This window comes from Theropithecus gelada, chromosome 15 (genome assembly GCF_003255815.1).
Source record: "Theropithecus gelada isolate Dixy chromosome 15, Tgel_1.0, whole genome shotgun sequence".
NCBI classification, from domain to species: Eukaryota; Metazoa; Chordata; class Mammalia; order Primates; family Cercopithecidae; genus Theropithecus; species Theropithecus gelada.
In genome coordinates this window covers 5,976,019-6,000,093 of record NC_037683.1, presented here as the reverse complement: position 1 = coordinate 6,000,093, position 24,075 = coordinate 5,976,019, and the positions used below count along the sequence as shown (strand labels likewise).

General features: G+C 45.1%; 1 protein-coding gene across 2 annotated transcripts in view; it reads right to left on the bottom strand.

Annotated features, from left to right (window-relative positions):
• AK8 (adenylate kinase 8) overlaps nt 1-24,075 on the bottom strand; it is a 158,652-nt gene that overhangs the window by 53,815 nt on the left and 80,762 nt on the right. For both annotated transcript variants that reach the window (XM_025359097.1, XM_025359096.1), the window contains exon 11: nt 17,325-17,466. In XM_025359097.1, the coding sequence (XP_025214882.1) occupies nt 17,325-17,466 (142 nt within the window). The remainder of the gene's footprint in view (nt 1-17,324; nt 17,467-24,075) is intronic.

Genomic DNA, 24,075 nt, shown 5'->3' with positions numbered 1-24,075 from the left:
TGCAGTCGCCTGGGCACTCTCTCTGCAGAAATTCACTGTATTTTTATGCTCAGAAAAATCCATGAGGCTGTAGACAGAGTTCAAAGGTTATGTACATTTTTTGATGTCACTGCTTCAAAAGTAATTGCTCTTATGCTCTCAAACACAGACAACATACCTAGTAACAGGCTGTCATAAACTAAGTTTTAACCCAACAAAGCAGCAGCACCAGCCTCTCCCCCATTTGCCCACATCATCCTCACCGGACTCCCTCTTACACAAACATTGGAAATAACTGGTAAAATGTCAATGGTCCCCAGGCAGGAAAATAATGGGAGAACTTTCCTTTTTCCACTCCAGTTCTGAGTTTATTTACCGAGAGATTAAAATGCTACAACTCCAGGGGTGGTGGGCTGCTGGCCTATCACCACTATTACTGGTCACAACCTCGGGCTCGAGGCCCAGGGGGGCACCTCCTTCTTAACTGCAGGCCGGATGACCCAGACACCACCTCCCTTCTGACCTCAAACGATTCACAGGGCTCTCTTCCCCTAGCTTTTTTTTTTTTTTTTTTTTTTTAAGACGGAGTCTCACTCTGTCGCCCAGGCTGGAGTGCAGTGGCCGGATCTCAGCTCACTGCAAGCTCCGCCTCCCAGGTTTACGCCATTCTCCTGCCTCAGCCTCCCGAGTAGCTGAGACTACAGGCGCCCGCCACCTCAGCCGGCTAGTTTTTTGTATTTTTTTAGTAGAGACGGGTTTCACCATGTTAGCCAGGATGGTCTCGATCTTCTGACCTCGTGATCCGCCCGCCTCAGCCTCCCAAAGTGCTGGGATTACAGGCTTGAGCCACCGCGCCTGGCCTCTTCCCCCAGCTCTGAAGTCATGATGAAAAACTCTTGATTCCCCTTCACAGGCAATTGACTAAGCCCCCACCAACCACTTCCCTTATCCAGCCACACTTGGGGCCAAGTTCTAGACCACCTGGGACAGCCTCTGTGCTCTGGAGCCTCCAAAATTATTTAAATTAGCCATATTAGACCCCTGGCTCCATGGAGTCTCAGACATGAATGTGATTTCATCTTTGTCTTCTTGCAAGATCGTCCTCCTGCCCCGTGTGTCACCTGGTGGATAAGGAACTGCCTTTCTCCAACTGTGCCCCGCAAAGCCAGCCCAAGGGAAGCAGGCTGCTCAGAGGGGCCAGCCACGGCCACAAAATCTTGCGACTGGTATTTTGGTGAGGAATTGGGTTGACCGTACTTCTCAGAAGCTCTGATCTCTACAGAAAGGCACAGAGCTCCCAATATGTGAGGAATAAATATGGTCACACAGGTGGAGCCCCTGTCGATACCAGCTCTGTGTCCAGTGCCTCCCCGCATCAGCTCACTGAGTCCTCTCACCTGATGTCCCAAATCCCACTGTCCCTGGTTTTTAATGGAGGAAACTGAGTGCAGAGAAGCTAAGAACTTGCTCGAGTAGAAGCAGATCAGAGATGAGTTGCTCTGACTCCACACCGATGTTCCTTTGCCCCTGCTGCCTCCCCGGCTACAGACTGAGCCTGGCTCTCTGTAGCAAACCCAGATTTCAACTTTGAATCTGTTGATAACATTATCTCAGTTGTATAGAGTATTTTCCAGTTCATCATTCCCACCAATACATATTTTCCCAGCAAATATGTCCATTAGCCCAGCAAATGGTGGGCGGGGCTATTACTCCGTGTGATGGTTAAGGAGACTTGAGGCTTAGAAAGGGTAAGTAGCTGCCTGTAGACCACTTGGCCAGTAGAGCAGCCAAGCAGGGCTGAGGGAAACAGGCTGTGAACTATCAGGAAGCTCTGGGGGCAAGGAAGGAAACTTGGGGTACAAGAGAGATGGCTGCCAAATGTTTAAAGAAAGAGAAGAGCCTGGAAGAGGCAAGGCTGTGGGTCCCACCCCCAACACATGCCCCACTTTCTTTTTCACCCTTGTCCACAGACACTGTGGAAACAATGGCCACTTCCACCAGAGCTGCCCATTTTGAGGCAAAGACCTCAATCCCCAAGTGGACCTCTGTCTCGAGGTGCGAAGGGGCACGGCAGGCCTATGCTGCATCACTGCCCATGAGACAAAGTCAGAATGATGTCAGGTCCTGTTGCGGTCGGCCGCATGGGGGCTTCTGTTAGGACGGGGCTTCTGTGAGGACGAGGCTCGCAGCAAACTCGTCTTTAAGAAAGAGCTTTCTTCCAAAAAGAAAAGGCGCCATGGCGCACACAGTCAATGATATGTATTCCAGCCCATGTCTGGTAAACTCTCGGATGATGGCAGCAAGGCAGGGTCACCCGGGTTCTATTAGCTCAATTAATGAGGAGTAAGATAAGGCTAACACCCTGCTCGTCGGGCGGCTTGGGCCCAGAGCTGCAGTAATGGAGTTATTAACCTTCGTCAGCCACTGGATTTTGCTGCTGATTCCAACTCCATTTCCTAGTTCAGGCCTCCATTAATGGGCTGTTTATTATCCATAGTCTGCATAAGGATCAGCTGCAGAAATATGAGCGCTTCCTGGAAGGACCCATGATAATGAAAGAGAGAATGGGGCGGGCAAGAAACCTCTCTACTTTGCATTTGAATTTTTCTTTGGTCCTACTGCCATCCTCTTAAGAAATTATAGCATCCTTCTTAGTTTGGACCACGTTAGAAATGACAAAGTCATTATCCAAGGGTTTCACTGTGTTGTCCCCCAAAAGCAACTGTCATACGGAAATAAATTACGTCAAATGAGGGAGCTCTGACCTATAAACTATATGCCAGTCTGGTTTTCAATTTCATAAAGTACCACCATATTCCATCATTTAAAATTTGACATAATCGAAACAAAAAAATCAAAACTGCGTTTAGCAGAATAATTTTATCAACGTTGTTAAATGCCCTGATTAAAAATTTCCAGTTTGCTTCAGTTTGAATTGAAAAAAAAAAAAAAAAAAAATCCAGTTTTCTTGGCTCAATGGGGTCCTGAACAAAAGGGCAATTTTGTCTTTGACTATTTCGGGGTCATTCGCCCCATCTGCTACCAGAAGAACAGGCTACGTTCCCCACTTCCAACCCAGTGAGAAGAACAGGCTACCTTCCCCACTTCCAAGCCTTGCATCTTTAAAATGTCTTCCATAGATGAGGAAAGCAAGCAGGTCACCATTAGAGAAAAAATATTTTTAAAGTTATTTGTACCAACCCATAGTGAGTGGATGCCGCAAATACTCTTTGAGGGTCATCCCTTCAATATTTGCCATCTTAGACTCTTTGTATTGAGCAGGAATCCAACATCACATGGGGAAGTGTCATAGTAAATGTGTTTACACTTCTTAACATATAGATGAATCTGTAGCATCCTATTCGGGGGCTGCGTGTGCTTTATGTATGTATGTATTTATTTATTTATTTATTTTCAGAGAGACAAGGTCTCCTTCTGTCACCCAGGCTGTGATGCAGGGGCACGATCACAGCTCACTGCAGCCTCTAATTCCTGGGCTCTGGCAATCCTCCTACCTCGGCCTCCCAAGTAGCTGGAACTACAGGTGTGTACCACCAGGTGTGGCTTAGCGTGTAACTTGTTATGTGAGAACAGGCGAGAAGACAAACTCTCCCCTACACATTTGAATGAGAGTCGGCCCTGACAGGAGGTGCTCTGGGCACTCATACGCAGAGCAGGTCATAGCATCCACAGTATCCGTACAGCTCTTTCAAGCTATCAACCACATGCACACATCCTCCATCTACTCTCCAGAGCAGCAGTGCTGTGAGGTTAAAAGAGTAGAGATTATTGCCCCATTTAACAGATAAGGAAATTGAGGTTAAATGTGTCTTCTTCAAGCCAGCTAGCCAACAGGGAGGGATACATGCAATCCCATTGCATAAAGGATAAAATGTAACAGTTCAGAGCAAAGAGCTGGGTTCAGGGCTGGCCCCTTCCATGGATCTTACCTGGCTGTGTGGCCTGGGGCAAGGACATGGCTTCTCTAAAGCCAGCAGCCTTTCACCTGAGCAAACCTCCTTTACTGGGCTGTTGAATGGACGGAATTACATAGGAAACAACTGCATAATTAGCACTCAGTAAAAGCCAGATATCAACATTATTACTCTTGTTGTTAAGATAATGATGATTATGAAGCAGGAGGGGGCAGGAGAGAGGAGGAGGGTAAGGGAAGAAGTGTCCTCAATGGACGTGATCTGGGAACCAAGTGGGAGGGGCTGCTTCACGGCAGTCAGAGAATAAAAGGAGAATGAACTGAAAGATGAAGAAGGAGAAAGAGAAAGGCAGACAGGAAGTTGAGAAAGGCAGAGCAGAGATGCCCTATGCAAAGCCATAGCAGTTTTGCCCTTGCAAATCGAAAAAGAAAGCTTCCAGGCCTGAGGGGACAGGCTTGGCCCCGGCAGGCTGCACTGGGTGTGGAAGTGCCAGCCCCTTGTGCCTGGGGGTGGGTGTCTGCCAGCCTCCCTACCCTCGGCAGCTCTGTTCTCTCCGGCTTTCTGGAGGAAATGTCTCCGTGTGGATGGTCTGTTTAGCAAAAGCCAACAACGACAACTACAAACCCAGCACCAATGGGGAGCCATATGCAATGAGAAGAGACCTGTCACTGCCTTTCCGGGGACAACTGAACCTCCCTGGGCTCCTCTGGATGTGGGACACACATACCCATCTTATTTAAACAACAGTAATAAATAAAAATTCAGAAACCACCACATCCTCAAAGGAACCTATATAGTAGTTTCCAGTTTGCACAAAATGACCTGGCACCCAAATGAGTTAATCAGAAATCTCATTCTTGGGTGGTTTCCTGAGAGTCCTAAAATGTAGTCCAATGAATAGAGAAAAAGATACTCCAGAAAACAACACCAAGATTAAAACTCCCTGCTACCATTTTGCTGAATTTCACTGTCACTGACTCATCTAGGTCCCTCCTTTTACACCTTTTTCCAGGGATTTCTGAGATAGCATGACCAAGACCTTGCGGGGGAGGGTTAAGGTCACAGCTTGCCCTGCCCCCTCCCTCCTTGCAGCACGGAGGGAAAAGAGGATGCAAAAAAAACAGCGGGTCTCATACACGGCAAACTTCCCAACATCAATCAGAATCCTATACTCTTTCTCTGTAGTAAGCATTAATTTTAAAAGAAAATACTGTGCTACAAACTTGCCGCATGAAATGAATTATTTTACAGTCAGGCAGAGGGCAGGTTTCTGGATGCAGCCGTGAACACAGTTCTTTCTTTGTTTCTTTCTTCTTTCTTTCATCCTTTTTTTTTTTTTTTTTTTTTTTACTATTATTATTACGTTTTAACAAACTTTATAGCCCATTTTATTTGTTCTCAAATAACTTTTTCTCCTTGTTTTCGACAGATCAATTACTTGGTTTGCTTCCCTTACTGTATGATGTTGGAATCAAGAGATTGATACTGCTCAGTGGAATATAATTTAGTATTATGTGCCACGGGTTTATGAGGTAGGAGTCAGACAAAACATTGCATTTGAACACTATCCATTTATTAGCTCTAAGAAGAGATTTATATTTGACAAGGAGACAATAACTTTGTTTTCTGATAAGCCAAAGAGGTCTATTTTTGTGTCCAATACACGGAGTAGCTTACCCTTCCCCAATAACTCTATTTACTAGTGTGAATATATTTTAATAATAAAATTGATATATATGTAAATTTATTTTAATCTAATTTCATCGACCCTTCCTTAAAAAAAGAGCCTTTGTAGATTGTTTTCATATCTGAATTATAGATTTCTGTATCGTATTCCCAGATTGATTTCTAGGCTATAATTCTGTCAAGATTTCCTCCTGGTGTCAAAAACAGCAACACCACCAGCTAGAGTGTTTTATAATTGGCATCACAGCCAAACCAGAATTACAGTCCTGATAGTCATCCCGGTGCTAGGTGGATTCATTTTAGAATATTTCTCTGTCTTAGCCTGTATCTGAACTTGAAGGTTTATGGCTAAAATTACTTTCTGAGTTAATCATAAAAATGTTTAATTGAAAGCTAAGGTGCTGGAAACGGAAGGGACAGAGATGAGAAAGGAGGAAGGAAAATGCAACCTCAATGACTACAAAAGGATGATTAACAGCAGCATATGATTAAATCTACATTGTAAATAAAGATTTTTTCTTCCTACCTGTCCTTCGCCCTAGGGTCAAATAAATTAAATTGGCATTATTTACTTAGTCTTTAGAACGTGATTTTCACTCCGTGGTGAACGGAGGAGGGTTTCCTTGCACCCCTGCCCTAAATCAAATGGTTCTTGAATATTCCTCCTTGTGTGCTTTTGAGCGCTGTGCCCTCCCCTGTGTTGGTCCTGTAAAACAGTCATTTTTCCCCTCAGGCTTCAGAAAGCCAACACTAGATTCTCTCCCCTGACCTGTTAATGACACCCTGCCCCTGCCTTCTTTAAAGTGATTGTTGTGCATTTTCCCCAGTGTCTTTCATCTTCAGGTAGCTGAGGAGCTCACAAAGAAGCTATGCAGGCTGGGAGCAGTGGCTCACGCCTGTAATCCCAGCACTTTGGGAGCCCAAGGCGGGTGGATCACTTGAGGTCAGGAGTTTGACACCAGCCTGACCAATGTCAGATGGTGAAACCCCATCTCTACTAAAAATACAAAATTAGCTGGGCGTCGTGGCACGCGCCTGTAATCCCAGCTACTTGGGAGGCTGAGGCAGGAGAATCACTTGAATCTGGAAGGCGGAGGTTGCAGTGAGCCAAGATCGTGCCATTGCACTCCAGCCTGGGCAACAAGAGCAAAATTCCTTCTCAAAAAAAAAAAAAAAAAAAAAAAAAGAAGCCATGCAGCTGGTGCTGTGACATTAACCATGTCTGTGGCATTAACTGTGTTAGGAAGAACAGAGGGTGGACGCTTAGCCTTTGGGTACTTGGTCCCTGGAATTTCACAGGAATAATGATAGTAAAACAGGATGCTCACGTTAAGACTGTCAGATCCCTGCTGCCCTGGGCCTAAACACAGGTTTCAGTCTTCCAATGGGAAGCTCGGTAGCCCAAACTCTAGGGATATAATTCAGAGTTGAGGAGATTCTAACTGTGGGAAAGGCAGAATAATGCCTGCCCCCAACTCCAAGATGTTCACCTCCTAATTCTCAGATTCTGTGAATAGGTTATCGTACAAGGAACAAGGAACTTTGCAGACTGGATTAAGTTAAGGACTGTGTTGATATGGTAAGATTATCTCAGGTTATCTGGGTGGGCCCAATCTAATCACATAGCTCCTTAAAATCTGAGACCCTTTCCCAGCTCTGGTCTCAGGGAGACATGAGTACAGAGGAAGCGTTGGAGTTGCACTATGGCCTCTGAAGATGGTGGGAGGGGCTGTGAGCCAAGGAATGCGGGCAGCCTCTAGAAGGTGGAAGAGTTGAGGAAACGGATTCTGCCCTAGAGCCTCCAGGAAGGAATGCAGCCCTGACAGTGCCATGATTTTTAGCACTACAGAATTTGAAGACAATAAATTTGTGTTGTTTTAAGCCACCAAGGTTGTGGTAATTTATTATGGCAATATAGGTAACTAATACGCCAACTCACACTATTCTTAGACAAACAACCGGCCTATTCAAAGGTAAAGAATTTACAAAATATATTCATCTTGGGACCCAGTTATAGGTGCTACCAAAAAATGGAAGGAAAGGGGCATAAAAGTTAAAAAAAAAAAAAAAAAAAAAGGGAGAGAGAGAGAGAGACAATGAATAGCCATTAGAAAACAAATTACTCCAGGAAACATAAGAACATTTTAGATAAAACCTTACGAGAATGTTCTAAATAATTTAAAGAAAATGGGCTCCATGATACAGGAAATGAAGGAAAAGATGATGAGATTTTTTAAAAGGAGATGCAAAGAAAGCTGACAAAATGAAGGAAAAATACCTAAGGGAAAAGTAAAAGCATTATGGAAACAAAAAATCAAATGAAAAGCAGCAATAAATAAACACAGCAGAGAACAGTCAGTTACCATGAAGTTAAGAGTCGAGAAAATAATACCCAAAGAGTAAGATAAAAGCCACCAGCAGAAAATCCAAATTATGAAAAGCTGATAACAAATATCTTACACACACATAATTGGTCTTACTGAAGAAGAAAACCAAGCAAATGAACCTGAAAAATATTAATATATCTACTAGAAGAAAACTCTCCTGAAACACCATAAGTGAAAGGGTTCCTAATGTCCAGAGAAAAGTAATAAGGAGAACCAAGACTGAGCTATGGCCTGGTGATTGTAAATGAACTTGAAGAGAAGGGGGTAGGGAACACAGACAGGCAGAGAGAGACAGAGAGATCTCATGAACACCCAGGCAAAAGAAACACATGTATAGGCCGGGCACGGTGGCTCATGCCTGTAATCCCAGCACTTTGGGAGGTCGAGGCGGGTGGATCACCTGAGGTCAGGAGTTCAAGACCAGCCTGGTCAACATGGTGAAACCCTGTCTCTACTAAAAATACGAAAAGTAGCTGTGCATGGTGGCACACATCTGTAATCCCAGCTACTCAGGAGGTGGAGGCAGGAGAATCACTTGAAGCCAGGAGGGGAAGGTTGCAGTGAGCTGAGATTGCTCCATTCCAGCCTGGGTGACAGAATGAGACAGACAGACAGATGGAAAGAAAGAAAGGAAGAAAGGAAGAAAGGAAGAAAGGAAAGAAAGGAAAGAAAGGAAAGAAAGAAAGAAAGAAAGAAAGAAAGAAAGAAAGAAAGAAAGAAAGAAAGAAAGAAAGAAAGAAAGAAAGAAAGAGAAAGAAAGAGGAAAGAAGAAAAAAGAAGGAAGGAAGGAAGAAGGCAAGGAAGAAAGGAAGGAAGAAAGGAAGAAAGGAAGGAAGAATGGAGGGAGGGAAGGAGGAAGGGAGGGAGGGAGGGAGGGAGGGAAGGAAGGAAGGAAGGAAGGAAGGAAGGACGAATGGAAGGACGGACAAGACAGACATCTGGCAACATGTCAGAGTCTATGTAGAAGGGATTTGGAACACGGAGGGCCGGGGAGGAGCTTGAGGGGAGAAAGAAAGAAATACGATCAAAGAATTCTTTGCCAGATGTTGTTTACAAGTAAAAATAACAGAGAGACATTCTCAAGTATGCAAGAATTCAGGAAGTTTAGTATCTATGTACCCTTGCTGAAAATGACTCAAAGACATAATCCATTCAAATGAAAGGCAAAATCAAAATTAATAAATGAAGAGGTTGAAATATATAAACAGCTGGTGTTGAAATCTTAATCCAGTTTTAGAGAGAATAAAAACTTTATAAGTATAGCAATTATAGTTAAAAACAGAATATAATTGTTATATTTCTAGAAAGAAAAGTTTAATCAATACTGATTTAAAACAATAATCTGTGTATAATAGACTGGCACAGAAAAATTTCAGGATATATCTGTCCCTGGCTCCCCCAAAATGGAGAATGGTTGGAGAAGGCAGATGAGGAGGCAGTACATGTGGGATCCTTTTTTGACATCTTTTTTTTTTTTTTTCTTTTGAGACGGAGTCTTGCTCTGTCGCACAGGCTGGAGTGCAGTGGCACGATCTCGGCTCACTGTAACCTCCGCCTCCTGGGTTCAAGCAGTTCCCTGCCTCAGCCTCCTGAGTAGCTGGGACTACAGGCACCCGCCACCATGCCCGGCTAATTTTTGTATTTTCAGTAGAGACGGGGTTTCACCATAATGTCCAGGCTGGTCTTGAACTCTGGAGCTCGTGATCCACCCGCCTCAGCCTCCCAAAGTGCTGGGATTACAGGCGTGAGCTACCACGCCCAGCCGACATCTTTCATATGAAGAGGTCAAGATATTCTGCTGCAGGCCGGGCGCGGTGGCTCAAGCCTGTAATCCCAGCACTTTGGGAGGCCGAGACGGGCGGATCACGAGGTCAGGAGATCGAGACCATCCTGGCTAACATGGTGAAACCCCGTCTCTACTAAAAAATACAAAAAACTAGCCGGGCGCGGTGGCGGGCGCCTGTAGTCCCAGCTACTCGGAAGGCTGAGGCAGGAGAATGGCGTGAACCCGGGAGGCGGAGCTTGCAGTGAGCAGAGATCCGGCCACTGCACTCCAGCCTGGGCGGCAGAGCGAGACTCCGTCTCAAAAAAAAAAAAAAAAAAAAGATATTCTGCTGCATTTCAAAATCAACAAACTGAGAAATAAAGTTTAATCAAGTCATGTTGAAGAGACTATTAGAACTACAAACAGATATCTTCTAAATTAATGGAAGTGGGGCAGGTAAGAAGCTAATAATAACAAGAACAAAACTCAAAACACATCCCATAAAGAAAAGATGGAAAACAAAGGAAACCATAATGAAGCACAAAATAAAGTAAGAAAAGCAAAAATAAGTGGGATAGACTCAACTATTTAAGGAAAAAGACACCCAGATTGAAGAAAAAATATCAAACCCAATTTCATTCTGTCCACAGTGAAGACGACGTCTACGGGCTCCACCCATGCAACCAGAGCTTCCACATAGCTTTTTAGTAGTGTCATCAACAAAAAATAAGAGAAGCAAAATAGCTGAAAGTAAAACTTAGGAACATGCAAATGTAACAAATCAGAGTTTGGATTCCAGATAAAAATGGCTTTTTGAAAACCGCACCAGATTTTGTTTCTTCCCCAAATCCCACAGAAAAATGACAAGAAAGGCACTTTGAAAAACTAACCCACAAGCACAGAAAGCACAGGGAAGAGGAAGGCAGTCAGACAAAGGACTTTCCTTTTTCGATGCTGGAAAGCAGACTTGGACCACAGGCAACGAGCTGAGGTGGCCTCAGAAAGCCAAATCCTAAATCAGTAATAGGAAAACTGAGAATCAACCTCATCTTCCCCAGAAAATCCTCAAAAGGCTCAGGCACAGGTGCCACCTGGGAGCTGGTGGCTAAAATAAGGGGGCTTGGTTGAAATGTGTTTGAGAAGAGAGTGAGTCCTAGATCCCTTCCTCACTCCACCGAGGTGAGTGAATGTCTCTCCTCCACTTGGGAAGAAATGAAACATTTATTCTCTAGAGAGGATAAAATGCAGGCTCTTTTGGCTGAAGAATGCCAAGCACAGTTGAGAGCCTGAGTCTATGGCAAACACAAGGGAATTAGGTAAAAGTATGCAAACTGCATGCAGTATGTCAGACCCCTCCCCTGCCCTTCCCACTGTCCTGCTTCTCCCCGGGACCCCCAGAGAGGGGGTCCTGGCAGAAGGCCTTTATCCTCCAGCAGGAGACTGCATGAGTCCTCTCTGGGGAATCTGAGCAGCCCAGAGGAAAAGACCTAAAGATGTTGACACTTGGTGGGAGGGATGGCCCAATTTTATCACCCCAATGATATCACCCTACAGTGAAGACTAAGCCTGTGGGCTCTATCCATGCACTCAGAGCTTCCAAATCGCTTTTTCAGTCTCCCATGCTTCGACATGAGCAAACAACCAAGGGTAATCCAACATCTAAGGGTAAAAAAAGACTCTGCTGAGAAAGAATAAGACCAAGACAAACAAAAATTCTATAGAAACTGATTATGCAGAAAGGAAGAGGAAAAAAGCCTATCTCCCCATCCTCCCAACAAAATCAAACATGTCATTAACATTTTAAGAGATAAAAAATCCACAAAACAAGATCAAGAAACTATAAAAGGAATATTCACAAAACAAAAAGTTCTTGAATATTACAGAAATAAACAAACCCAAGAGCAGAAATTGGAATTCAATAAAAATGTTGGAAGAGAAAGTTGAGGAAATCTCCCAGAAAGTAGAGCCAAACAAAACAAAAAGCAGTAATTGATCACACACACACACACACACACACAAAATGCAAAGGAAAAAAGATATTTTTACAACATTTAGAAGGCCAGTCCTGAAGATCCAATGCCCAAATAACAGGGGTTACAGAGAGAATAGAAAAAAGGGAAAAAAATCATTAACAAAATAATTCAAGAAAATGTCCCAGGACTGAAGGACACAGGTTTCAAGATTAATTTCTGGTACAGTGGAGTAAATCTGACGTATACCGAGGATATAATGAAATTTCACTGTGAAATTTCAGAACCCTGGAGACAAAGGAAAGAGCCTACAAACTTCCACAGAAAGAAAAAAGTCACATATAAAGGATCAGGATCAGATCGGCATTGGACTTCTTAGCAACACTGGAGATTCAAAATTTGACGGGAAAATCATTTCCAGCCTATAATTTCTCACCTAGTCAATCTATCCAACAAGTATAAAGATAGAATAGACACTTTCAGATAGAATAGTAGGGCCCCTCAAAATTTACCTGCCATACACTCTTTCTCAGGAAGTTACTGATAGATGTGTTCAACCAAAACAAGGTAGTAAACCAAGAAAAAGGAAGCCATGTGATATAGAAATAAAATATCTAACATGGGAGAGGGGTAAAGACAATCTTCAGTGTAGTAGCGAATGACAATCCCAAAATGATTGTTGTGTACAGTCATAAAGGGTGACTTCTTCAATTTAGAACACATGTGTTGCCGGTGTAACAGCCTACTGCTTTTAAACCATCTTTTTAACTTAAGACGCAACTAGAGATTATGCTTTGTCAAATCAAGGGGGTATATAAAAGGAAGATGTGTGACTTAGGAAACAGAGACTCCAACTCAAAAGAAAGCCAAGGGGAATTCCTCTGATTATAGTAAAGAAAAGCTCTTGATGATCAACTATGCAGTAAGCCTAGAAAAAATCCAGTCCAAACAGGAGAGGAATGGGAGGGACCAAGAAGAAAAAACAACCTGAAACTGATAGATTACACAATATGATGGACTTTGTGGGAAATTGTTCTGAAAGGCTATTATGAAATGTGGAAATAATTAACTAATAGATACAAAGAAAACTAGACAAGTGAAAAAGCAAGATGATTATTAACTTCAGGAAAATCAAAAAGAAAGGAAAGGCAAAATAACAACAAAAAAAGCTAACACCTTCCAGCTGAGTTAGATGCCTTAAAGCAGGTTTCCTGGAAAAACTACACAACTATATGCTTATATCTCATTGGCCAGAACTTAGTTTTGTGGCTCCATATAGCTGTAAAGAAGACTGGGAAATGGGATCTTTTATTTTCAGACACCAATGTACTCTTCGGAAAATTGATCTTTTGTTATTGAGGAGGAAAGTTAGAACAAATGTTGGGGTAGATAATTAGCTGTCTGTCACTGACGGTCACTTTCATCAAGAATACATTTCACAATGAACACATAGCTGACAGAAACCTTTATGCACTAAATAACATAGCACCAAAACACATAAAGCAAAAACTGTAGGAAACACAATAAAAATTAATGGCACAAGATATTCAAATTATGTTAATATGTTTAAAGATAGGGAAAGGGATGATTTTCTAGGAAGAGATCAATTGCACAAGAAAAGAGAGAAATCTGAATTGACCAAACACCATGAACAAAATCAATCAAATTGTTAAAAGCTACCTCTGTCCCGTAAGTGCCAGATCCTAAAAACAGTTACTGCTGGAGTTTTAAAAACTCTCTCAGATATGGAGAAAGAAAGAAAATCTATGAAACTTTCACATTACTGATACTAAAGCCTAACAAAGCACAAGAATGTGGAAAAATTCTAATCCATACTATATATGCATATTAATGCAAAAAAACTAAATAAAAATGTAGCCAATACAATCCAACAGCATGTTAATTTCTTGTGCTGCCATTATCATGTTATGACAAACTTAGCTGCTTAAAGATACTCAGATTTGGGCCGGGTACGGTGGCTCACACCTGTAACCCCAGAACTTTGGGAGGCCAAGTGGGCAGATCACGAGGTCAGGAGATCAAGACCATCCTGGCTAACATGGTGAAATTCCATCTCTACTAAAAATACAAAAAATTAGCCAGGCATGGTGGTGGGCACCTGTAGTCCCAGCTACTCAGGAGGCTGAGGCAGGAGAATGACATGAACCTGGGAGTCAGAGCTTGCAGTGAGCCAAGATTGCACCACTGCACTCCAGCATGGGAGACAGAGTGAGACTCCATCTCAAAAAAAAAAAGAAAAAAATGATACTCATATTTGGCTAGGTGCAGTGGCTCACGCCTGTAATCCCAGCACTCTGGGAGCCCAACGCGGGTGGACCACCTGAGGTCAGGAGTTCAAGACCAGCCTGGCCAACATGGTGAAACCTGTCTCTAATAAAAATACAAAAATTAGCCATGCGTGGTGGCACACACTTGTAATCCCAGCTACTCAGGAGGAGGAGGCAGGAGAATCGCTTGAACCTGGCAGGTAGATGTTGCAGTGAACAGAGATCATGCCACTGCACTCCAGCCTGGGCGACAGAGTGATACTCGTCTCAAAAAAAAAAAAAAAAGAAAGAAAGAAAGAAAGAAAAGAAAAAAAGATAATCAAATGTATTATCTCACAGTTTCTGTAGGTCAGAAATCTGGTATGAGTCTAACTGGACTTAGGTCAAGGTATCAGCCAGAGCTGTAGTTCTCACCTGGGGCTCACTGTTTGTTGGTCGAATTAATTTCTTCTCACATTTTCCATGGCCCCCATCTTTGAGCCACCAATGCTATGTCATGCTTAGAAATCTATCTCACTTCCTCTTCTGCCCTCAGTCAGGAGGGAACTCTGCTTTTAAGGGTTTGTGTGATTATTCTGGGCCCACCCAGATAGTCCAGGTTGACCTTTCTATTTTAAGGTCAACTGAGTAGTAATCTTAAGTATATATGCAAAGTCCCTTTTGTCATATAATATACATTCACAGGCATGACAGCAGGGGGGTAAAGGTCATAAGGGTCAAAATTCTATCTGCCACAAGCAGTAGAATAATATACCATGAAAGAACAATATGCCATGACCAAATCAGTTATTATAGAAACAAAAGATTGGCTTACTATTATTAACATAATTTATAATATCAGTATGTCAAAAAGAGAAAAAATAATTTTAAAGGATGCTGAAAAGCTCTTGATAAAATTCAACATTAACAAGAGATTTTAAATCATGGTGCTATACTTCTTTAACTTCATACGAATTGTATGCACTTCAAACCAAAAGCCAGTAGCACCTTAATGTCAGACAGCCCTTATGGTCAGGAAAAAACACCCTGTCGATCATGACACCCTGTTCTGAAAGTACCGCCCAACAAGAGTAAAATGAAAAGTATAAATATTGAAAAGGAAGAGGCAAAAGGATGAGTATTTGTAGATGACATGATCATCTACCTGAAAAACCCAAGAGAATCAACTGAAAAACTATCCAAAACAGTAGGAGGGTTTGAGAAGGTGGCTGGAGTACAAAATAAGTAAGCCAAAATCAATGTCTTTTCTTTTTTTTTTTTTTTTTTTTTTTTTTTGAGACGGAGTCTCGTTGTGTCGCCCAGGCTGGAGTGCAGTGGCCGGATCTCAGCTCATGGCAAGCTCCGCCTCCCGGGTTTTTACGCCATTCTCCTGCCTCAGCCTCCCGAGTAGCTGGGACTACAGGCGCCCACCACCTCGCCCGACTAGTTTTTTGTATTTTTTAGTAGAGACGGGGTTTCACCCGTGTTAGCCAGGATGGTCTCGAACTCCTGACCTCGTGATCCGCCCGTCTCGGCCTCCCAAAGTGCTGGGATTACAGGCTTGAGCCACCGCGCCTGGCCTCAATGTCTTTTCTACACTCTTGAAAAACCCACTTAGAAAATACGGAATGAAAAGATCTTACTATAATATCAGTAAGAAGAAGAAGAGATAATACACCTAGAAAAAAATAAAAAATGCAAGACCCAAGGAAGTGTTGATATTTTCACTAGAAGCAAAGACAGGATATAGCCATGTCAAACTGTAACGTGTTATATTAGTTCATTTCACACTGCTATAAAGAACTACTTGAGATTAGATAATTTATAAAGGAAAGAGGTTTAATTGATTCACAGTTCCACATGGCTGGGGAGGCCTCAGGAAACTTACAGTCACGGCAGAAGGTAAAGGGGAAGCAAAGCACATCTTACATGGCAGCAGGAGAGAGAGAACAAATGGGGAGGTGCCACACTTTAAAACCATCAGATCTCATGAGAACTCATTCACTATCATGAGAAGAGCGTGGGGGAAACCGCCCCCATGATCCAATCACCTCCCACCAGGTCCCTCCTTAACATGTGGGGATTATAGTTCAAGACGAGATTTGGGTGGGAACTCAGAGCCAAATCATATCACAGATCAATTTGAAAATCTAAGGCAATTCCAGCTAAAATTTCAATGGCAGTTTCTTTTTGTACATGATAAAATCATTATAGTGTTCAGTTGGAATAATAAATATATAAAATAGACAATAAAGATTAATGAGAGGGCGTTATCCTGCATTGACTATTGAAATATAATATATGACAAAAGTAAAGCAGTTAAACAGAGTGGTACTACTGCAGAAATAGACATTCAGACAAGAGAAAGTTCAGACACAGGCCCAGTATATTGAGAGACTAAACACACAGTTTGATGATGGTCAGACCATATATAAAAACAGAACTGGAACCCACAACCTGCAGCAACCTGCCCAGGGAGTCAGACCATAATCTCTGCAGCAATCAGCCCCAAAGGGCCAGGACTTGATCAGGAATTGATAGCTTCCCTCATTTTTGCCACCATTTGCAAGGTAGGACCAACCAGAGAAAGCCAAATATGTTCCCTCAACCCATCACATAGGAGGCCCCGCCTCTAGTTAGCCCACCCAGCTTCCCCAAGCCAACAGCCTCCAATTGGGGCACAGTAGAACCAAAGCCTTTCCCACCTTCCACTAGAATGCTGTCACCTCTGCTGCCTGCCTGTGAGTCTCTGCCAAAACGCCAAGCAATGGTGGCTGACCCCTTGCTATTGCAAGCTCAGACTAAATAGCCTCTGTTTGCTTTTACTTGGGTGGGCTTCATTGCTCACAATATATACAATTGCGATGAGCTCTCAAGTTCAAACTAGTAGAGGGAAGACAGAACATCCAATGATAGTCAACAGTCCAAACAAATGGTTAACCATTTGGGGGGGGAAAAAGGCGACTCATACTGCCTACTCACATCAAAATAAATATCAGCTACATCAAAGATTTAAATGTAAAAATGAAACTGGAAAAAGAGTAGAAGAAAACATCAGTTGATTTGTATAACAATTTCCCAAAGAAGGCAAGACTGGTATTTATTACTGTTTTACAGATGAGGGTCCAGCAAGGAGAGTGAAAGCCAGTATTTGAACCCAAGCCTGACTCCTAGTCCACCGGGCAGATGGGGTGAGTGGGAATGGGGGTGACCAGGAGACATTCCACTTCAGGAACACGTGAAGGCTTGTGTAACCTGGACCTCTTCAGCTGAGCCCTGGAGCGGGGGTGCCCAGGGGCTTGGCCAGGGCTGTGGGCTTGGCTGAGGCCGCTCACCTGTTGGGATTGTAGCCCAGGCTGTTCAGCAGGTGTGCCTGGTCCAGGTCCCGCGGGACGCCGTGCAGCACCCAGCCTTTCTGGATGCAGTCCTGCTGGTCCAGACGCTGGCTCAGCACCTTCATGAGGAGGCTGTCAGGAACTGCAGAGAAGGGGGACAAGTGAGCCCTCTGCTGACCTGTAGCCCATGGGTCCTGGGCTTCCTGACCTTACTTGACCATAGATTGAGCTGCTGAAGAAGTGGGTCTAGATGGAGCCACTTGGACAAGGCTGTCAGTGCCTATTTCCCAGGTCCCTCCTCGGTCCCCAGCAACAGGGCTGCGTGAGACAGGAAATGCTCTGGCTGACCTTGACCTCAGTCTTTCCCTTTCCTGGACAAGACACCATCCCCACCTGCAACCCAGTGAGATGTGAGCAGCTGTCCCCCTGTCTTAGTCCATTTGGGCTGCTATAGCACAATCCCATAAACTGGGTGCCGGGGAAGTCTAAGATCAAGTCAGATTCAGCGCCTGGAAAGGGCCTATTTTCTGGTTCACAGATGGTGCCTTCTTGCTTCATCCTCACCTGGTAGAAGAGGTGAGGAGTCTCTCTGGGGTCTCCCTTATATGGGCACTAATCCCATCCACAAGGGCCCCCGCCCTGTGACCTCACCACCTCCCAAAGGTCCCACCTAAACCATTGTCTTGGGGATTCGATTTTAGCATATGAGTTTTGGGAGGACACGTTCAGACCACAGCACCCACTACGGGCCCAGTTTTTACAGCAAACACTTTTCCTGGAAGCACATCAGCCCCAGCTGCAGTTTCAGTTTTCCTCAAATGGGATCGTGCCAGTGCCCCCAAAGCTCTCTGTTAGTCTGTGATGCACCAGCAACCCCCACTCCTCTCTTTCCCCAGATGCTCCAATTTCCCCCTCCTTGATGCTGAGAATGAAGTCTCTCCCAAGAATCACAGAACTAGTTATAACCAAAGACTGAAATAAAGTCCTACGGAGAATGAGATATTGAGAAGCCTCTTGTTTACATTGCGGCAATTGACATTTTCCTGAAATTCATACCTCTCTTCCCAGACTCATTAAATGTCCTATGTTGCTAATGTACTGCGTTCTAGCAATTTGCACTGCGTTTCCTGCACTTTGCACTCATTTTTCCAGAAATACTTGGTAAATATTACCATTGTTTGCTATGACTGTGGCCCCGATTGGAACTGGTTCCTAGGGGTGTGGTGGCAGTGAGTTCGGCAGTTTCTCTGGAAGCTGCCTCGTTGCCCTCCTACCAACTGCCCGGGGGTCTGGCAAGACGGCCTGAAGCACACATTTGAAACCTTCCACAGGGCCCCCCAGGCTGACAGCCAGGTGAACATGGAAGGAAGAGATGCAGAAAAATCACTACCAGCCGTTCTCCCCTGTGGCTGTGACTTGCTGGGTTACTGCCCTTGTCACCAAAAAACCATAAACCTAATTCTAAGCAATCTGCATTTCCCTGAATGTGTTCTCTCTCAAGTCCTTCATCCTTTCTTCCCCAGTCCCCAGGAAAGAGCAGAAAAGGGTTTTGCTTTCACGAGAACATCTGGCTACCTAGCATGAATGAGAAGTCACTTCAGCGAATCCCATCCCTTCTTCCCCTGCTTCAAACCTGCAGTGGCCCCCCAGTGCTCTGAGGATAAACAGCGGTCTCCTTTCCAGGGCAAGGTCTGCGCCCTGCCTTCCTCCCAGGTGAATCTTCCCAGCTTGCACCTCCCTTCGCATGTGCCACCTCCTCCATCCGGAATACCCTTCTCCCACACCCTGCCTGGGTCAGCCTTCAAACAGCCTCAGGGCCACGGTGGGATGTTCCCTCCCCGGGAAGTCTCTGATGACAGCCCTCAGCCTGCACTTCTCATCCTCCCTCACTTGCCACCCTTGTTATCACAAGGGTACTTCTCTCTGGGTGATTCTTTCTTTAATGTCTGCATCTCTCTCCTGGGTGGGTCCCATCAGAACAAAAGACCATGTCTCTCCCATTTTTCCCTGACTAGAACAATGCCTGGCACATAGTAGATGCTGAATAAATAGAAGGTTTTTCAAACGCTTCACTGCAACTAATCAACTCTGTTAAAACCAACTTGACCAGACTTTGGGGAAGCCAGGTGGTAGACAGGAGAACATGGGCTTGGGGCGTTCACAAATCTAGGTCTCATCTCAGCTCTTCCCTTCCTTGCTGTCTCATCTCCAGGCAGTCTCTCACTCTCCGAGTCTCAGCTTCCTATCTGCTGAAAGAGGATAACAGGACCCATCGTGACCAGCTCACACCACATTTACAATTCCAGCACATAGCTGACACTCAGAGGTGGTGGCTGTTACTTTTCAATTCAGGAGATGTGTGTGGGGAAGTGATGCTTCATGAATATTTTCATGCTTGCCCGTGGTCAGGACGTCTCAGCAAAGACTGTTGGCACCTGGGATAAAGGATGACAGATTAAGAACGGCCTTGGAAGTTAAAGACAGAGACCGCCAGAGAGACTTAGGGACCTCTGCCCCGAGACATTTGTTTACATTCAAAGGGCTGTAAACCTAGTGATCTCCTTCTCCTCTCCTCTGAAGGAGTTGGAGTCAGTTCCTTCCAGGGTAAAGCTCGGGAGGGAGCTGGCATGTTGTCCCGCATAAGCTCCAAGAGTCACAATGTTGGGGCTCCCCTCCTGCTATAGACCCCCTGTACACTCGGGGTGCACTTGGCTCTTTCCACATTGCCTGTGAGGACCTGGGCGTGGGGAGCCAGCTCTGAGATTACTGTGTGAATGAATTGGGTCTGTCCTCTGATCCAGAGACCTTGTGTTTTCTTGCCAGGATGAATAAACACTGATTTAAAACAATGTGAGGTAAGAACCTGCCATAGAGCCTTCCGGTCCAGGCTTATCCTTAATATTTACAGTTATCTTCACGGAAAGAAGAAACCAATACAGAAATAATCCTTCCCCCACGATTCACCCAGTGGGTAGTCGCTGACCATCTGGGCTGTGCCAGGCACTGTGCTTGACATGGGATATGGGCTACACAGCAAGCTTGACTGCCAAGGCTCCTGGGCTCCTGAAATTCACGCTGTCTCTGGGAAACAAACATCACCCAGGTAACAAATAACCATTTCTGAGAGTCATGAGTACTGTGAAGAAAATCAACCAAATGATGGGAGGCTGCTGCTTTCACTGGGCCTAGGACGGCTTCTAAGGAGGCCGCATTTGGCTGGGATCAGAATGGCGGATCCCGCTAATAGTCTAGGCCCACGAAGGCCTCCGCTGTTCAGGGGTGAGAATTATTTGGACCAAATATTTTCTGAGTGTCATCTCCAATAATCAGGTATGGCTTGGAAACCCAGCTGCACTGCAGGTGGTCTGAACTTTGGAGCCACGGCTTTCTGAGGGCCTGGAAGGTCATGCCATTGACCTCTTGTTTGAAAGTTAGGAAACTGAGGCCCAAAGAGGTTGTGGTTTAAGTGACCCACTCAAGGTCATCTAGTCAGCTGGAGATCAGGCCCATGATCCCGGCCCATAACACCCCCAACTGTCCTGCTGCCTCATTACCCAGTGGCCTGGAGCCCCTGAGTTCCTCACACTGGCCACTGACAAACCAATAAAAGCAAGGTTTCTCAACTGGGGAGAAATCTGACTCACGGGAAAAATGGAAGGCCAGACAGAAATACAATGAAGTTTTTGTTTTTTGTTTTTCTTTTGGTTGACAAAGATTTCTAGAGAGAATTTCCCAACCTGCATCAAAATTTAAAATGTACATGTCTTTTGACCCAGCAATCCTACTTCTAAGAACTTGAACCTAAGAGATAATAGCCCAGAGGGGAAAAAGATGTGTATACAAAGATGTCCATTTCAGTGTTGTTTATAATAGTGACAATTGGAAATGATCTAGAGTGTCCATCAATAGAGGACAGATTAAATCAAAGAAGGTACATCTCTGCAATAGAATATTAGACAACCTTTTAAAAATAATCTCTATACTAACTTGGAAAGAGATCTATGACAGGTCGAGGCAGAAGTCTATGACAGAATGAGAAAAAAGCAGGTAAATCAATGACTTGTATATATGGTCTAATTTAAACATATATTCATATCTAATCATATTAATATATATACATATATACATGCTACATATACAAATACACACACACACACAGAGACAGAGAGAGAGACAGAGACAGAGAGAGAAGGAGGGAGAAGGGTGGCCACCAGTTGATGGTCCATGAATCGGACCCAATCCCTCTGATCATGGAGCCCGGGGTGGTGGAGATAAGAGGACCCGGATGTAATGCAACACAAACCGGGCAGGAAAGCAGAGGTCACAGAAGTAGGAAGTGCTGGGGACGTCGGAGGCAGGGAGGGCCAAGTTTCCAAAAGATTGAGGAAGAAACGGAATGCTCACACCGGTTCCCACTTGGAGCCAAACCCCAAACAAACCCGTCTTTGCAGGAATCAGGAAACGCAGGCTCTGCGGTTAGCACTTCCCGGAAGGCCTCATCACAAGCGCACATCAGTAACAACTGATGTAGTATCTGTTTAATACCTGCATTCCCACCCCAACCCCCATTCCACGAAAGCAGGGATCCCCCTAGTAGGGTCAGGCTCATTGCTATACCCCAGCACCCGGCACAGTACTGGGCCCATGGAAAGCACCTAATAAACACGAAGGAAGGGAGGGAGGGAGGGAGGAAAAAAAGGGAACCATTTCCAAAAACCAGGAAGTTCCTTAGTTCCTCAAGTGTTCATGGGCCAGAGAACTTAAGGATTTTTCTCACCAAGCACTGAATCAGGTCCTGCGGCAACAGAAAATAACCAAGGGAGACCCTTCCTCTCAGTCATTCCATTCATCTCTACGTGATCACCCACTCACGAATTAAATATGCAGCCAAAAGAATGAGCACTAGCACCTGGGGTTTGCTGGGAGGGGTCTCTGGGGTAGGAGAGGGTGGTTCTAGATGCAACAAGGGTGGCCACAAGCACGTGAGGTTCATTACACTAGCGATGGGTCCCACAGGTTCATTATTCTATTCTCTCTACTTTTTTGATGTGTTTAAAGTTTTCCACTAAAAATGTGGTGTTTTTTTTTTTAAAGGAAACAATTTAACGCCTAAAATAGGTTGAAATGGCCCCTGTGAGAGACCGTTCCTAAAGCAACAAAGGTCACAATCTCCCCTGAAGGCCATGGGCGGCTCTCCCTTTTGGGGGACCTGCAGTGTGGGTGGCCTCCAGCCGTCCTGTAACTCCATCGGTTCTGGAAGCTCTGCCCAGAAGCCTGGCATCACGGGCATTTGCCCACATCTGCCTGTGTTAGCAGTCCTGTGAAAGCTCCACGTTCGAGTCCTTTAACCTTTTATACGGAACAACAACACATTTTTGCTCACAGTTCCTCACTGGGGCTGCGTGGCTGAGGGGCTGCACTGGTCCTCTCCCAGCGCACAGGGATCCTGTGTCATGGTAGGGCTCTCCCACCTGGGCCAAGACAAGCAACAGACCCGACTGGGTTTTGCTCTGAGGCTACCGACCTTTCCCAGTCAGCACCTCTCCTCAGCAGCACGCAGGGTTGAGGGGTGAGGGGCGAACCCTGAAGACGCTGCCTTTAGTGTAATTTCCCCAAAACCCACCTGTGTCTCCTGTCCCAGCCTCTCTGAGGCTCGGTGTCTGTTTTGCTGTGGCTTGTTTGGTTTTTCCTGTCAGCTACAGACTCACGTTTCCAGCCCCACGTGGTCTGACCAGCCAGCTTAGCACAAAGCTGAGAACGGGCTGCTCCTTGGTTCGCTGTGCTCTGCCAGAAGTTTCGAGTCCCCTTGATAATGCTGTCCATTTACCCTTTCTCCTCCTCTCAGATAGAGATTTTTCAGCGTGGTCTAAAGTCTTTCACCATTAAGTCGATGCCTCAGGCTTGATTTCTGGGCTTGACAGTTAACATCTCACCCTTCATACAAGCTACCGCCAAGGGCTACCTCTCTGGAATGTCCTGTCAACCCTAAATTTAGCCAAGTGCAAGATATGAGTATCCCATTGTTTCATAACGCCACACCACATGGTTTCGTTGTTTTTTTTTTTTCTCAAGATCTTCCATAAAAGATGGCAGTCCTCGAGTTGACCTCTGGGTTATTAAAATCTCAATCCATTTATTCCCCGCGGGGCTGGGTGTGCCTGGGGCTTGGCATGGGGGTAGATGGGGATCCATGGTGGCAAGTGGGATGCTCCCAGCCCCTCCACCCCCGACCGCGGGCCCGTGGCCCACCCTCCTGTCTGGAAGGGGAAGGAGTCCTGTCTAAAGGCCCAGGATCCCATCGGGCTCCCTCCTGCACAGCAGTTCCACGGCTCGGGACAGGAGTCCCAACACCGATGAGATGGAACTGGGCGGCACTGACTCCTCCCGGGCTGCAGGTCTGGCTTCAGTCACCCTCAGTCACATCCAGCTCCAGGGCTGATGGGTGTGAGCAGGAAAGGGGCCGGAGAGCGCACCCAACCCAGCTTGCAGTTTTGCAGCAGGCACGGAGGCCCCTCCTGCTGCGCCATGCCGCCGCCTGCTGTCCGCACTGCACCGCAGAACCAGCCCTGCAGGGACCTTGGCTTTCGGCCCATCAGTTATTGTCTCGGAGGCTGTTGAGGGAGAAGATATGAGGGGCACTAAGGTTGCTGGGGGTGGCATACAAAGATAGGACAAAAAGTGGAGCAAAGGAAATAGCTCCTTCAGCCAGTGGCTTAAAGGAAAAAACATGCCAAGGTTGATTGCTAGACCT